The 17,023-nt window shown below is 36.0% G+C and overlaps 2 protein-coding genes across 26 annotated transcripts in view; one reads left to right on the top strand and one right to left on the bottom strand.

Moving 5' to 3' along the window:
- The window catches only part of mrps23 (mitochondrial ribosomal protein S23), a 63,412-nt gene that overhangs the window by 29,803 nt on the left and 16,586 nt on the right, over positions 1–17,023 (top strand). The gene's annotated exons all lie outside the window — the stretch shown is intronic.
- Positions 836–17,023, bottom strand: part of msi2b (musashi RNA-binding protein 2b) — a 249,468-nt gene continuing 233,280 nt past the window's right edge. For 12 of the 24 annotated variants that reach the window (XM_088615733.1, XM_088615728.1, XM_088615734.1 and 9 more), the window contains one exon: positions 5,935–11,411. In XM_088615733.1, coding sequence (XP_088471859.1) covers positions 11,367–11,411 — 45 coding nt within the window. In that variant the 3' untranslated portion in view covers positions 5,935–11,366. Of the gene's footprint in view, positions 1,098–5,934; positions 11,412–15,319; positions 15,397–17,023 lie in introns of those variants that run through there. The other 12 variants (XM_088615729.1, XM_088615736.1, XM_088615750.1 and 9 more) reach the window with 4 other exon arrangements.

The following is a 17,023-nucleotide window of genomic DNA, read 5'->3' as shown; positions in this document are numbered from 1 at the left end:
AGACTTAGACTTGGCACCTCTGATTCTCAGTTCATTTTGAAATATCCCATGCAGCTAATTTCACTGTGAGGCCACGGCGCTACATGAATGAGCTGTGTGGCCGCCTATAAAGACGTGGGGTTTAAAGTCTCGCACCGCTGCCCAGCCTGGCGTGACAGGCCTCCAGGAGGGGGAGATCGAGCGGAAGGGCCTGGTACAAGCAGCAGCTAGCCGTGGTCCAGGAATCCAGGAACTGCTCTGCTGGGAGATGCCACAGCGAAACAGTAAACATTAAGCAGTCATAAAGGGGGAAGCAGAGCTATTTAACACAATGATGTTTAGCAAGTGCGGTTTAGTGTTTCACTCCTGAACGTACACCAGGGCCCTAGCAGAATACCAGACGGGCTCTTTGGTGTGAGCTGGAGGCTGTGGGTGATTTTTTTAAATATTGATGATTCCTCCCCGCCTGTATTTAAGAGACATTGCACCTCGTTTCTTGATAGTTCTTGGAAGTTAGCAGGTGCTAACAGACTGACTCATGGGTTCATGCAAGACCGTTCGTGTCTTCGCACAGAGAGTCTCCTGAAAAGAGCTCCATAAATAAAATTGCATTATGAGAATAAAGAGATCTGTCAAGATCATTAATGTGGAAATGTCTGTGTTTCTAAATGTGCTTCCCATATGGCAAGCAGAAAAGACCACATATGCATTTATAAAAGTGATTTTAACTCTTGGAGTCTTCTGTTCCTTGTTTTTTCATTATAGTGTCTTCTTAGCCTATATACATGCATTGTTTCCAAGGGATCCAGTGCCACCTGGATTTTACATTCTCCCTATTCGCAGCATGAAATGAGACTTTTATGTAACTTCAGATTTACTTTCTAAAATGTACAGTAGGAGCAAGTTACAATCCTTGTATTTGTTACAGTTACAGTACTTGTATTCTTGCATGTTCTCCCTGCAGATGCCGGGGTTTTCTTTGGGTGCTCTGGTTTCCTCCCACCTCCCAAAGACAGGTTGATAGGTTGGCTGGCTATTCTAAGTTATTTGAGCTAATGTTCAAGCAGAGGAAACGTGGAACATCTTTCAGTGGGCAACACTAGGGGGAGCCATTCCTGCTGTTGAAAAAAAGTAATAGTAGCAATTACTGATTCACACAAGTTGGCTGGGAAATACACGTGCATGACAGGGCAAAATAATTTTTATTTTAATTTTGATTTAGAACTATCTTCCTTCAGAAGCAAAATTCTGATCTTTCCTCAGTTTGGCTGCATCAGTAGTCAGTCGGTGTTATAGACAGGCCTCATGACATTTCTGACTTCATAAATACTCCAGCTGTTTCTTATAGGTTCCATGAGATGTTGTGAGCACTTGTGGTTAACAATGAATAGACATAGTGCAGAAAAGGTCATGGGCACACACTTATTTAAAAAAAAGACAGAGCCATACAGAAATGTGTAGATTTTAGGTATTGACCACCCCGCACCCAGGCAGTGTAGAACTGTAGAGAATTGATCTCTGTTACAGTCAGGTAGTATCGTGGCTTGGGGTCAGCCTCGTGAATTGCTATTGCTGTTAAGAAAAATAAGAGCAAAATGAAGAAGAATGTGTTCTTTGTTGTTCAGATGCGATCACGGTTGATCATTTCTCAAATGAATTCTGACACAGTCCAGGCTGTCTGTGGCCAGGAAGGAGCTGGACAGGTGGCACAGAGGCTGAGCGCATTAAAGTGCTCAGCTCAAGAGTTTGAAACAGAGCGAGGGAGAGAGAGAGAGAAACAGGTAGATGGATTTCAACACATTTATAATAGCTGTCAAATCTTTAATCCTCTAAAGCAATTTAAAATATGAAAATAGGACAGTTGCCCAAATTAAAAATGACATTAATTTCTGCTGACGCCACACATCACATTTTTCATTTCAGGTAAAATAGTACCTGATTAAGTTCTGCCAATTAGACGAGGAGGTAAACAGTGGCTTCAAGTGTGACGGGTATCGGCAAGGTGGACTGTGAGTGCCTCTGTGTTTCTCCGAGAGGCCCTGTGTGGAGGTGTCTGCACAGTTCTAAGGAACATAAGAACGGCTACAAGCGAGAGGAGGACATGCAGCCCATCTCTCTTGTTTGGTAGTGAGTAAATTATTGATCGCAGGATGTTATACATTTATTCAAAGAAGCATCGGGTTTTGGCTTCAGCAGCTTGACTGGTCAGCTTGTTCCAGACTCCCACAACCCTTGTTCTTGGTGTTGAATGGTCTTCCATTCCAATTCCAGTTTCCAATTCTGTCATTTGGTTCAGGGTTCAGTGTTCATTCTGAAGCAGTCTGCTGGGCTGAGCTTGTCAGGGCCTTTGAGGATTGCTAATACTCCTATCAGGTCCCCCCATAATCTCTGTTCAGCAGAAAAACAGTTCAGTTCCTTGAGCCTGGAAATAAGTGTAAGACATTCACTGAAGCCCCAGAAAGTACAGTATCTGGTTCCTCTTCTTGGGATTCTAGAGAAGCAATTTATTTTCATTAAAACATAGTGACAAAATCTGGAAACATAATTCATAATTCTAGGCCTTACCATCATTATGTAATATTAACATTACACCCCTTGATTCAAATTCTGTGCTTTTTAACTATATATCCTAGTATGTTGTTTGCCCTTTTAATTACTTGCCCTAACTTACATAGAAGATGTAAATGATGTGTCAACATGAACACCACAGTCTTTTTCATGCATTACCTCCCCTGGCTCAATGTTTCCTATTTTGTATTTATAGCTTGTTTTTACTACCTGCATTCAAAACTCTGCACGTCTGCATTAAATATCATGTGGACGTTTGGAAAAGGTTGACGGCCATGGCAAACTGTGAAAAGATGTTTTTTTGAAGCGAATGAGTAATATGTCTGTTTTATTGAATTCTATATATAAGCTTTTCAAAGTCTCTGACTTTCACCATAGAAAGAAGTACATTCATTTTTCTTTTGTGAGAGCGAACCTCTCGATACTGTGCCTGGCACGTGCTCTTTAATGGGCTTTTGACTTGCATTTCAGTTGGGTCCATTTTTTGTCTCATGCTGTTAAACGACTGGGTTCTCTAATCCAATATTAAGAGCGGTCAAGGTTTTGGATTCTAATTAGGGTATCAGCAAACAGAGCTGGTCCTTTGCCAAAATTCTGAAGTAGAAAATTGAATACAATGGCATAGTTTAATGATAAGATAATGAATTCACTGGTAATTGCAGGTAATAAATGCTGGCTTGTGGGTTTTGTAATTAATAATGCAGAAGGCATTCATGGAGATGGTGGCACTGTAATGCATTGTAATTGTCTGAACCCAAGCCAAGTGTGTTGAGTTGAGGAATGCTGTTCAGTGCCATGAGCCATATCTGTGTAAAATCACCAGGGCAGAAGCTTTTAAACTACTGCTACATCACTATTTGAAGTGACATTCTGAAGAACTTAGTTAAGATTTTTAAAACATCTAAGTAGCATTTTATAGGTATAGAAAAGGCAAAGAGGGTAGAAGGGATGTTAGGAAAGGAGAAGATATTAAATTAATTTGTTTTTAGTTTCAGTAAAATTAAAAGCATGCTATTTCATGGTTTACATTACTATAGTATACGGTACATGATATAAAATGCATATTAGTGTACTTATATTTTGTGATGCTTTTTATGTGTGCTTCAACCATTAACTTATTATTATTTTTCATTATTGTGATGTAGTTTATAAAACGTATGAGGTGATAGAGAAATGCCCGCCAAGGGCAGATGTCAGAGAACATCCACAGTCTTGGTAAATTCCTTTTAATTTGGACGCAGGTGCTGTCTAAATAGCAGAACAGGAATACTCTGGGTGTGCAGATTTATTTACCCAGCGTACGTGGAGATGTGTAGGAGGAAATGGCCCAGTGAGAAGCTGAGGATCATTAGTAAGGAGGTCCTGGTGGTGCATGTGCTATTAGCAAACCTAAGGGAAGGGCAGGCAGGAGTACAGAGAGCTTCACAGGCAGTCATTAGAGGAGGAAAAGCAACTGAGAAGATACACTCGTGTTCTAATAGGAGCTATAACTTCCACAAAGAGCAGGAAACATGCATTTTTGTCTGAGATGCAATGGTATAATTTATCAGAGTAAAGCTTTTATTAAGATGTGTAGGTCATGATGGTGTTTCTTGTGGAATTATTGTACAGGCTAATGTATGGATGATTTTCAGTGCCTGCTACCCCACCATTTACCATTTCCATGGTCTGCAGCTCTTGCAATCTGTTTAGGTCAAATGGAAATCTGATTGCAGTTAATCCCAATACTTATATCCTTCAAGTTGTAGGAAATGTTCAGGCAGTATTTTTGTGCTTTACATTCTCAATTACATGTTGTAGTTTGAATTTCAGTGCAACTACTTCTTCTTTCTGCATAACATAGCAGCTCATTCCTTCATAGTCACAGCTGGATGCGAAGTGTTGAACATTGACTTCTAAATATACAGTATATCAGTGTGGGTCTTTATGTACTCTATGTTTCAGTCTTTTTAAGAGGAACACAGTAGCAGCTATTAAATGCAAAATGTGGAATAAAAGGAAGGAAGGGAGGTAAAGGGTGATAGCGCAGACAGTGCATACTTTTCGCACGCAAGATGCTGTTCTAGAAGGGTAATTCTGTGATCGTCGTACTGTCGTGTACAACAGAACAAAGAGCCAAAGCCCAGTGCTGAAGGCTCTGCCAACATTTTGTTCAGAAAAAAAAAAGAACTTACAGTATAACTGTCTTTTATTTTTATTATATATTGGTCCTGGTCTTTTTGGTAAATGCTGTTGGTTCCAGTATTTTTCAAAGCCTTTAGATGTTGGAGGGCACTAAGTTAAACTGGCAGTGGATGCAAAAACAGTTAACAGATAAGAGTTAGCTTCTGTTTGTTCTTCTTTTTTCAACAGTTACAAGCACCTTTTAGTTAAGACAGGAGATCTTTCAGTTTTCTCTGTAGTACTCGAACTTCTTAAGTTTAAATGGAGCATCAGTAACTCCACACTTTAAACTCCAATGTGTACACAAGGCAGAGATGGTGGGCTTGTGAGTGTGTGGAGCACCAATGAAATATACAGCAGAAAGCACAGTGTTAGGAGTACGCAGCTTCAAGGATAACGTTCAGGGTAAGGGGAGTTTATTCTCATTCCTTCAACCTCAGGTGCTGAGGAGAAAATCAGATGTTGAAAGTGTTTATCATTTTAAATTCAGTAAAATAATTCTGTTTGTATATCTTGACCTAAAGACCTGATCAAATACCCTGTCTGGTGAGGAAAAAAATCCATTAATAAAAGACTCCAGACTGCAGCTTTCTAATCTTCATAGCAATAGCTGTGGTACCAAAGCATTCTTGCCTTTCTGGCCATGTTCTAAATCTCATATACAGTATAGATTTCAAATCTCATTTTGGAAGAGACAGGCTTGTCACGCAAAGACAGTTTACCTAAAAACTGTCAGGAAACAACTTTTAGAAACTGCATCTGAATCTGATCAAATTGAAGATTGCTCAGACTGTGTGTACAGTAGAGCCATGCTTATTGTGAGCTTTTCAGCTTATAAACACAAGATGTACACGTGTATCCTGAGTAGTACAGAACAGATACTTACTGACGCAACATCCACCTTTTCTCCTTGATGTAATTTCATTAAATATGCAACATCCACTAAATCACATCAGTTCGTACTATTAAGGAAATGACTAATCAGTTAATGTTAACTTAAACTAAACCTAAGAATGTCTTAATAATGTGCATTAAAAATGGAGACTGAAAGAAACATTTGGACTAAATTCAAAAGCAGTCAACCATGTTAAAGAAGCAATTTTTCTCACATTGTTACATAGCTGTTTAAATTGAACTTGATTTTTCTAGCCCAGCAGCAAAACTCTTGATTAAGCTGTGACTTATTCAATGAAATCTAAAATTCAATAAATGAAAACAGAATGAAACGGTTCAAAACAGTTTATTTTATTTTTTTTCCAGACAAACACATCGATTTCTGGACCACAGTAGAGGATGGAAACCTTTCACAAACATTTTTTTATTTGAAAATACAAATATAAAATTATACTTTCCACATCTGTGATGTGAGAGACCCCCATCCACTTAGTTTATTTTACAACAGGGCTTGAGCAAGCCATACAAGAAGACCTGAAAGATGCTTTCAGACGTCAGTTCAGTCAGTTCTTGAGTTCAAAGTCGGTTAACATTAAAAAATGGGCAAGTGTTAGGAATGGGCAAGGCAATCTGGGACTTGTGTGTGAAAAACCACGAGTTATTGTGCTTCTGTTGCAAACTGGCATAATCAGATGGAGGGAACATCACACTCACCTAATGCTGCACAGCATTTAAGACAGCCTTGTTTTAAATATGAGAACTGCTATTAATGACTCATTAAATTTTTACACAGAGACTGTGTATTTATTAAGTTTCCCTCAACGTGGCGACAAATGGTATTTAGCTCAAACGGAGGTCAGTTTTCAGAAGGAAATTGATCACACTGCGCGGTGTTCTGAAACGGAAATCAGTTAATTTAATTCACAAAGTCATTTGTTATGTCTTATGGATTGTACCATTACAATAAGCTAATTATTTCATTTTCTCTGACAGTATTGAAGAGAGCAGTCGTGCTCTGGCTAGTAAAAAAAACATGCTTAAACAGGCTATTGCTGATGGAATTCTCTTAAAAAACCCTATCTGGGTATTATTCTGTAACAGTAAAGTGTAAAAACAGTGATGGTTACCGCATCTGCTATAACAGGCAAGGCAGGATTTCTGCTTGCTTAGTTAAATACACGTTTGACAGAAGATGTGAAAAGCAGCTGGAATTAGATTAAAATTTTCACATAAACAATAGATATATACACATGCATGTCTTTATGTGCGATATACTGTTTGGTGTTTCACCATGTTTATATTTATATAATGGGATGACTTGTGGCCATTCCCTAGCACTTGCCTCAAATTCAAGTTTAAATGGATACGGTAGTACACTCCGGATATCACCGAACACCTTTCAGGTCGTTTTTTTTTTCTTTTTTATTTTTTAAACCAACAATTATCCAATGAATTAACTAGTCTAGCAAGATGTGTAACATTCATCAGCTGTAAACTGCTGTACAATGAAAAATAAAATTACAGCAACAGAGCCATGCTACCTTAAAGTCCAAGCTACAGGTTCAAATTAAAAAAAAAAATCAAATAAATAAACACAAATAGAAATGGTATGGACTATTTAAAGGATCACCAGTCTTAGTCTTAATCAAAAGCTAAATCAAATTGTAGGGGAGATTTTGAGATTTTGTAGGTCACTCAGAACGATACACAAGGGAGCCTAAGCAATCCCGGTGTTCCTTGATGGCTCTCACTAACTAGAACGCAATAGCAAATCTAAAGCAAATAATTTGGGGAAGAAAAACATTCTTTTCTTCTGTGGAAAACCTCCTTTAAGCTCCAGGGATGATGTCACCCTCCCTGTCTGTAACAGATAAATCAAGTTCTTTCTGTTCTTCACTGCCACTTTAAAACTGATTTTTTAATACATTTCCTATAGAATACATACAGTACAGTACATTTATATATATATAAAGACAAAGGATGAAACATCCAGTGCCATAAAGATGTATCTTTCCTGCTTCCTTCCTACTGTTGAGTTTTCTGAGTTTCTATTCTTAGGGAACTCTGCAGTAATGTGTTGGCAAATAATTGACCAAAAAAAAGAAGTGGGCCATTACTTCCTGGTTGACTCTTGTATGTATCCTTTATATCTAGTATTGCTAATATTTCTATTTAGAGCTGCTTAACTGTTATTCACTATAACATGAGCACAGGAAGAACTGTAACTAGTCTACCTTCTTAAAGGCCTGTGTACGACCATTCCTCACCTGGGTGCTAATGTCATATACTGTAGTTCTGCACACAGTTTCGTGCAGCTGGATAAGAATATTCTATAATCTGCAGTAGTCCTTCATCCTGCTTGGCTATTGCTCCTAAAAAAAGGTAGTTTTTGTCACCAAAGATTCAACTATATTCAATTTAATAGGAAACAAACAGATGTATTGTAAAATGATCCTAGAAAGTTGTTTTCCTAGTGTCTGACTGACTATTGTGGAATTTTGGCAAGCATGATTATGCTAAATAGTTTCAGGAGTTTCAAGTGCCTACAAAATCCTCCCTGCTAACCCTAAATGTAGACTTAATTCGCCAACAGTTGTTTTGATTAGAATGAAGACTCTGGTGTCCTTGAGTATAAAAATAATTCACAAAATCTTCAAATGATGTTTTTGATGAGTGAAAACTAAAGTACTCATTAATCTAGGCAGACACATTTAAAAAATATATCAGTATCCAAAAATAGTAGTGCCATGGGCCACTGGGATATTTTTAAAGTGTACAAACATCAAAACATATTACACAGTTTTTTTATTATTCAACTTTGTTAGAACTTTCTAAAAAAATATGATTTCTTTTTTCTTTCACGTAATAAAATCATCTTTTTTCATAATTATAGCTTGTGTCCCTCTTAAAAAATAATTAAAAATAAAACAGTTTTGCATATCTAGCGTTAGCATTTAAGGTAGTATGGCACACCCCTTTTTAAACATTCAAGGGTGGGGATCCAATTAATGCCTTTTTTTAAGATTCTGTCTTACAGCAATTTTTCTATATTTCTTCTGTGAGAGCTTTGGTTAGTTGAAACCATGTGAGATCAGCAAAAAAAGAAAAAATAAAATAAAATTGCTATTAAAATAATTAGTTAGCAATTTTTTAAAACTTTGTTAATTATAAGAGAAAGTTCTATCCTTACTGGTCCTAAATCTGCTAATAACTACATCTAATTCTTAGTCTTAATTACATAACATCTACTACTAATTACTAGGATAGGAGATAGAGAGAAAGAGAAAGAGAAAAGGACAAAGAGTATAGACCACTACACTGGCATCAAAGACAGCACTTTGTTACAAGGTAATTTTGCGATTTTACACACTACTGAAATACGTTAATGATCAACAAAAGATTATTGTATGAGGCGACAGGGAATGGAAAGAGAGAAATTGATGGATGTACAGTACATTATTATAATTATTGTTATTATAATTATTATTAACAACCACAAAAATATTAATAAAAATCCCCTGATTCATAAATTGAAATCTTTCAAGGGAATATTTTTATTTTTTTAACATTTTGTTTTTTTTTTACTCTGAATGAACAGTTAACATTGTTTTCTTTTTTTGTTTAAATTATTACTTGATCAAGTCTCCATGTTATTTAAAAAGCATCCAGCATTTTGCTTCACCTGGTTGTTCTGAACAAAAGATAATTAAAAACAAATAATTAAAATAAATCTGCAGCAGGAAAACCAAAAGAACATCAGCATATACTGTACATTAATCGATCCGTTGTTTCCTTTAAAAAAAACCCATCTAATTTTTAAAGCATCTCATTGAAATGCCTCTGCTCTACTGTGGCTACTCCAGTCCCTACCTTTAATAAAAATGAGTGCAGCAGCTATGGTTACATACCAACATTGTATTCAGTGTCTTCTATTGGCTGTATCTAAAATACCAACATTTATAAACGATTTAAAAAATATTAAAACTTGGCATATTTATATCCAAACAATAAAAACTCAAGACGTCAGCACTATATGTTGATTCTCATTGCTATTGATCACGATATTGGTTTGCTTCTGCAGTTGTATTTATTTAGACTGCAAAAAAAAGCATTAAATTAAAAATAATCCTTCATACTTCACCCCCTAATAAAGACCATTTACAACAGCCAACATTAAACATGTGCAAATAGGAAACATCAGTTCTTTCCTACCAGTCACAGTGCAATGATTTTTTTTTATTATTCATTCATTATTTTAATGTTTATGTCTAAAATAAATTAATCTGTTAACGCTTCTAAGGTAAAACTCACAGCACTGAGGTAATTGTATAAAAAGGTCTGCCTTCCTAATTCATTCAAAAGAGTACTCAAAATGGATTAAATATTGCCGTTAACGATGCTGAAATCAGGCATTGTTTTTCTTTCTGTTTTGAAAGGAGCAAACGGAGTAAAACTAACAATGACAAATCTTTTTTTCTTCTGGAGTATAAAAGCTTCAGTATTCACAGAGCAACATGAAATGTCTGGACGATAATCCAGAAGTCATAGCTTTTTAAAGTAATAAAAGGTAAATAAAAGTGTGCTTTGGATTTTTTACATATTACAATGAGGGCTGCAGCTCTCGCTTGTAGTTGTCAGTGTGGGAATGAAAAGGTAACAAATCTGAAAGACTTTGTGGAGTATAACTAAGCAGTTACCTCTTTTTTTCAGCTGTGCACGTCTGAACTCACAAACTAGTAAATATGCTGGTATGACACTCGTACAGTTATTAGGCCTATAGTATATACAGAGCAAGCTAACAGTGTTTTGTTTTTTCTAATCCTTATGGGGTAGTCAAGGCCTTTGTGCTACCGATGGGTTCTGCTTACTGTTTAGAGCTGAAAGTGTTTTCGATTTCTTTGCTCTCTAGCACAGTACAGCCTCTGACATACACCATCACAAAAATATGGTATCTCTCTTTCTTAACAGTATATATGCAGTGACTGGAATAATATTTACAGTTATATTTCTTTTTATCTGAATTCACAATTTATTCAAAAGAAAAAAAAACTTTATAATATCACCTCTTTTTCCAACAACAAAAACAACACTTATAAAAAAAAAGGACTGTGAAAATATTGTAGTCCTATCCTTATTGCCCAAAATAGGTAATTATGGTTAACAACAAGACATCACAAGAAATAAAAAGAGAACTACTAAGATTTATTAGTTAGTTACCCTCTCACTTTTGACTTGAATTAAAACCTATTCTGCTTTCAAGCCTAATGATTCTGTATCAGTTTGTTTGTGTGCAAAAGTGACACCTGAAGTTCTGATCGTTTTAAGGATCGGTACCAAAGTTAAAAAATAATAAACATAACCGTTTCAAATATGTTAAGCCCCCCTGCAAAAAAAGGGAGTAAAAAACTTAAGTCATTTTACATATATAACTTCTATGAGAGAAAATTAAAATGCACAAATAATCAAAACCAAGCTAAGAAGGCTATTCCTCCTACAACTATTAAGGAAAAAATAAAAGTAGTAATAATGTGATTCAACTACTTTAAAGGAAGGGAAAAAAATCCTAAACAAAGTTACCGGGTTACAGAAGGATTGAAAGATTTAAAAGCCAGGTTTTTTATTATAGTACAGCAGATTTTCTGAGATGATCTTGACATTGTTCATAATGGTATGCCACCTCCTGTTCATGTCTCCCCCCTCCCCCCTTCCCGGTGATGCTGTAGTGCTTGAAGTTTGATGACATCACCTGTATACAGAACCAATTAGAAACTTCGGCCCGTCTTCCCTGGAGCTCCCGATATACTCTGCTGAGCCAAACACACAAACATCACCACAAGTTAATGGAATGCCAGCAGTTGAAGCAATTCAGTACAATAGCTGACAGTTTCTGTTGCATCCAAGTTACATCTCCATGCATTAACTATTCTGGTGCATTATAGTTAAGAAAAGATAATTGCAAGATTTATTCATGGTTCATTTTTGATTACAAATGCCTATGAAACAGGCCAATGATTTAGGGAAGCACTTCTAATAGGGTGTCCTGATCTCTCTGCTACATCTGCCACTAGGTGTTTAAAGTTTGGTCCATGTGATCTTCCTGATCTTTATGAAATGTGGCTTTCGTAAGCAGCCACATTCATAAGATCTTCTGGTATACAGCTACACATGTAGCAGATTTGACAGGTCCTTTTTACACCAGACAGCTGAAGATTGAAGCACATGGAGTTATACAATAGCTCAGACTGAACACAGACTATGCTGCTGCTGAGTCACAAACACAAAGCTCTATTCAGTAAACACCAAACAGCTGATATGATGCATATTTTAGATTCTGTTAGTATTCTGTCTGACTGTGCGCTGCTTTCAGTTTGGACGATTTCCAAATTTACTGTTAAAGCCTTACTGAAAGCTGAGGAACTTTACAAATTACAAACAGCATTACTGTTGCTTTCTCTACCATTTGTGTATCCCATCAATATAGTTTTCAGTTTTTGCAAGTTCTTAATTCATACTAATAAGTATCATAATGAAGAAGTTGACAACCATCATATGTAAAGCTTGTCATATATTATGAGGAACCCAAGGACTAACAAAGCTGAGTGAATATGGAATTCAGGATACAAGATGATAAATTATATGATCTGTTTTAGAAATCACAGTTGTAAGAAATTGAAGAAACTAAACTGCAAAAAAGAAACAAAATTGTAAGAAACTCATGAAGAACAGTTTAACTGAAATCCATACTATACTGCAAAAACACAAAACTCTGGGGAGTTACAGGAGAAATTCTTGGTAGATGTTTTAAAAATACAACTTAACTAGCAATGATCTTAAGCTCCATTCTTTCCAGGAAAATGTATATTCTCTGTGCTGTAGTTATTATGATGGTGGTGGTGGTGGTGATAGCTCAGACTCTGGAATGTGCAGACCCAAGTGGACCTGTGTTCACTGATCTCTGAATCGATACAGGACAGTTTTCATTGGTGTTTACAGCTGGGAAGAGCTACTGTATCAGCTCCCAGATCGCACAAACACATAAGTTAGTGCTGTGTGATAAGCTGTAGCCAATTGATCTAAACTGAAGGAGAGGAGGTAAAAAATATTTTCACTTAAATCTAATTATTCTGTCTTCAATTCAACCAGTTGCAAATCAATTTTTAAAATGGATTTCTAACAAATTTCAGGACCAACCATTAATATAATCTAGTAATCACTCTGTGAATAACCTTTAAAAAACAGATCTTATGAAGACAAGGATAATGGGAGGATCAATGTATATGTGCAAAGAAACCCTTTTGAATATTTACTTTCAATGATGAATAATTCTGTAATGTACTAATTCAAATGTCACAGCAGTGTCTTGCCACTTTTAGAGTTCAGGTTTGTCTCAACTAAGCCTCTATTTAACCTTCAAAGACTTTTCATTCACAATGCAGTTAACATAAGTGTTATTTTGTCCACTTATAAAGCAGGTTAGAATATGTCAATAGACAAGCGGTTTGTCATTATTCTACACAATAGTTAGTGGCAAGAAGAACCAAACTGCCCTTAAACCTAAAGACAAAGGGGAATGAGTTACATGACTGGATTATGATGCTAAAGAACTTCTACTGACTGAGCAGATGTACAGCAATGCACAGAGGGGACCTTGGTTTTCTGCTTAGCAACCTTAGCAAGGTTATTCAAGCCCCAGGACAGACTTCAGCATTCATTGTCTTTGGGAAAGCTCTCTGCATATTCAGCTAATTAAATACTTAGTCGTGCATCTAAAAACTGGCTTATACATCCAAAGCCAAGTAGGATCCTGACTGCCTGCAAGTGACACTGCACGACAGAGTAAAGAGGGTAGTGAAAGAATATTACCTAGAGGAATGTACAGTAAAGGCAACTGTCTTTCCAGAGAGCGGGTGAAAATGCATCAAAATTAAAAACACAAATACCACAATTAAAGGCACTCTTACTAAACATAGGAATAAACTCATAATTGGGAGATTATTAGTTTAAAGGTTATTTACTACCTAGATAAGCTGAATGGTCTTCTCTCATTTGTAAGTGTTCTTATGTTATTAATATACAAGTTAAATTATTCTAGCTTCTGTCCAGTTAATAGTCATTTACTATACATTCCTCTATTAGAGAAAATTAATTTAGTTTCATGTTTAATTCCTTGCTCTACAATTCAAGAGGCGTGAAGCCAGTTCCAGATAATGGCACCAGCTTTTCAGTTTGACATTTATTTGGAAGTGGATCTGTATTTCTACATCCCAGTTCACTTCCAAATGTTGGGAATTCAGAGTGGATAAATGATTGCCTGGACATCAGCAGCACTTTGTCTAATGACTTTTCAACAGGCTACATAAAACAATTTACAACTAATAGTCCTGAAAACACCCTCTGCATGCCAAAAATGTCTGAGAAAACACTGGGTCATAAACGCTGCTCAGTTCTATGATTTATATTATCTAAGTGTCTACTGATCTTCTTAATTTTATATTTCAGTCATTTTTTCACTGATAAATAATATTTCAACTGAATTAGAATAAGATCTTTGTGCTTACCACGTTTTAAAAAATGTTTATGGAACACTTTAATATTAGCACTGCTTTTGAGAATACATAAGGAATTACAAACACTACACAAAAACAAAAAAAAAAAACCTTGCCAGCCAGTTTTCACAGACTGTTATGCTTTATGTTTCTAATTTAAAATCACTGAAAAAATGTTCAGTGAGGTTTGTCAACATAAGCATGGCGTTATTTTAAGAGTGGAGAGAAGAGGACCAGCTTAATTCAATGACGTATCTACTCAGAGCAAAAATAAAAAACAGTTTTCTGCCTGAGAAAAGTTAAGTGCTTTCAAGACCTCAAGCTTAACTTAAAAACCCATCCTCTGCTAACAGCTTTACATTCTGGTACATCATATCAAACCACATTAGACAACTGGCAAATAATAAAATGATACCCCCTGCTAACTGTAAGTTATATTCAATCATAACTCACTGCCTTGATTTCACACTTTTGGGAACTGAAATTAATTGGGTGTCAATGTGAGAAGTCTTAACTGACAGCAAACTTGTTACATTTCTTATATGAATGCATGGCTTACTGGTTACATACAAATTTACAGAAGCAACTAAATGATTCAATAAATGATATGAAATAAAACAACCAGATTAAACCACATTGACTAGGCAGGATACATCAGAGAAAGCAACAGTAACAGTCTGAGTAAACCAAGTGATTTTATATAGCCATTAAAATTCTTAGTAACATGCATACTCAGCCATGAATCTGAAAGTAAAAGATTTGTCACTACATGATGGTGAGTAGGAACAATAGGAAAAAAAATGCTTAACCATCTATGGAATTCTGCAAATAGTAATTACAAATCTTTTTTAAAGTTATGCATCAAGAATATTTAATGACATTTTTGTTTTATGATGACATTTAAGATTTGAAAAAAATGCATATTTCAGTGCTTTCAGTTTTATGGAAAGCATTTTTAAATAAAACATTTTCTTTTTAGGAGTAGCTATTCTTAATTTTATTTTTACTTTAAATTTGCTTTTAAAAAGGTGAATCACTTCCATAGAGGGTTAACATTCCACAGAAGAATGAGGAAAGGACTGATTCAGAAGAAAATCTACACAGAAATCAATGAGCAGATAAAAAAGGGATAGAAATGACTATTATATAATATAAATGGCACATAATACCTCAAATGAGATGGCAACCAACCCCCTGTTAGGTTTCAATGGTATCCATTTGTAAAAGCTGTCGCAATCAACGGACCCTAAAAGTGTACAGTTAGTACCTGTGTCAGTATGCATCTCAAGGAAAAAGAAAAACTATCACTGGTGAGTATATTTTATTCACAGGCTTGTGTACTGCCAGCATGAATGAGCATTTAAACATTCAGACATAAACACAGAGCATTGCATTTGCACAGATATTTTTGCGTGTCAATCTGGTAAAGACAAACACAAGTAAACAGTTTAAAAACTAGGCCTCTTACGAGTCTCTTGCACTGTACTGGGCCCCTGCAGGATCTTTGTCAACATTAACAGTTCTCAAATCTTGAGATGGCCCTTTCTGAATGCCACAGGTATCCAATTTCATGGTCACCTTCACTGCCTTCCAACTTTGTTCTGGGGGAAAACCTACAGAACTGTCTGTTAAGGTATGGAAGTAGTTATTGGATTGATTTCCATTCCTTAGGGCTTTTTTTCGTGCCTGGGTACAAGTCATAAATGTATGGGTTACATTTCTCACTGGACCACTGATCTGGGTGAGTGTTGGAATAAACCCACCAAAAGGAAGGACTGTTGAAAGAGATTGTTCAGGGAGCATGTACAGTGCAAGAGACAAATCATCACACAATATTCTGTTGGTTGTAAATCTTAAGGACTGCTTTGAACTACTTTCCAGTACTTGTGATTGACAGGTGCCAATGCGAAAGACAGGTGCTGGAAACTGAAGTCCTCTATGTATCCACTGAAAGCCACACTGAGAGTCTTCCCAGACCAAGGTCCTATATTCCCCCCATCACCATTGTCATATATATATAGACTGCCCAAGGGTTAGAGGGCACTTCAGTCTCCACAGCTGTCCCCTGCTTGTCTGTGGATTTATTTAAATTTGTGTATCAGTTTTTTGGATATGTACTGATCTCTGCTGGCAGCTATGCTTTTTCACTCACATACAGTACCATACTAAATGTAGAGGTGATATGATGCTGAATTGATTACTAATTGATTTGAGGATAAGCTCCACGTAAAAAAAAAACTATAGAATCTGATAACACTGATAACTATGAAGACTTTGAAAGGCTAACAATCTCAAATATTTGCAAAAAACATTAGATCCCCAAAGCCCATCTATAATTTTACTTTAATTTTTATATTTTATGTGTATGTGTAAGTATGGTGAGGAGGGTTGCTGTTCTGTCAGTGCCTCTCTCAAAGTGCTGTGCAGGCAGGAATTATTGCAAACTGAAAGGTCTTTATTTTTGCAAGAATTATTTCAGAGATTGTTAGGCTTTCCTTTTTGCACCATAAACATTCATGCTTACATTAACAATATTAATAGAATCAGGAGTCATGCAAAATCTCTTCAGCAATAACATGAGGAAGAAATACTTTTTCTAGAAAAAATCTCACATGACTAATATTTTCATGTTTAAAAACATCACCATTGTTATTTTACTTTGTACAGTAAACAATTCATAAAACACAGTTTTTCGTTAATGCAAATCCAACAATATAGTATTCAACAATAAAGTCACTGTTGTCAAAACTACTCAGAGCATTAAACGACAGCTCCAATAATGCAGCTGTCATTGTGCTATTGTGCAAAATCCATATGGGACTGGAGAGGAACAGGAAAGGTTGGAAATGTGCAGGAAAAATGGAATATCTTCC

Source organism: Lepisosteus platostomus, chromosome 22 (genome assembly GCF_059453375.1).
Source record: "Lepisosteus platostomus isolate fLepPlt1 chromosome 22, fLepPlt1.hap1, whole genome shotgun sequence".
Lineage (NCBI taxonomy): Eukaryota > Metazoa > Chordata > Actinopteri > Semionotiformes > Lepisosteidae > Lepisosteus > Lepisosteus platostomus.
Note: the sequence above shows the minus strand (reverse complement) of the source record. Positions and strands in the feature narration are given on the sequence as shown.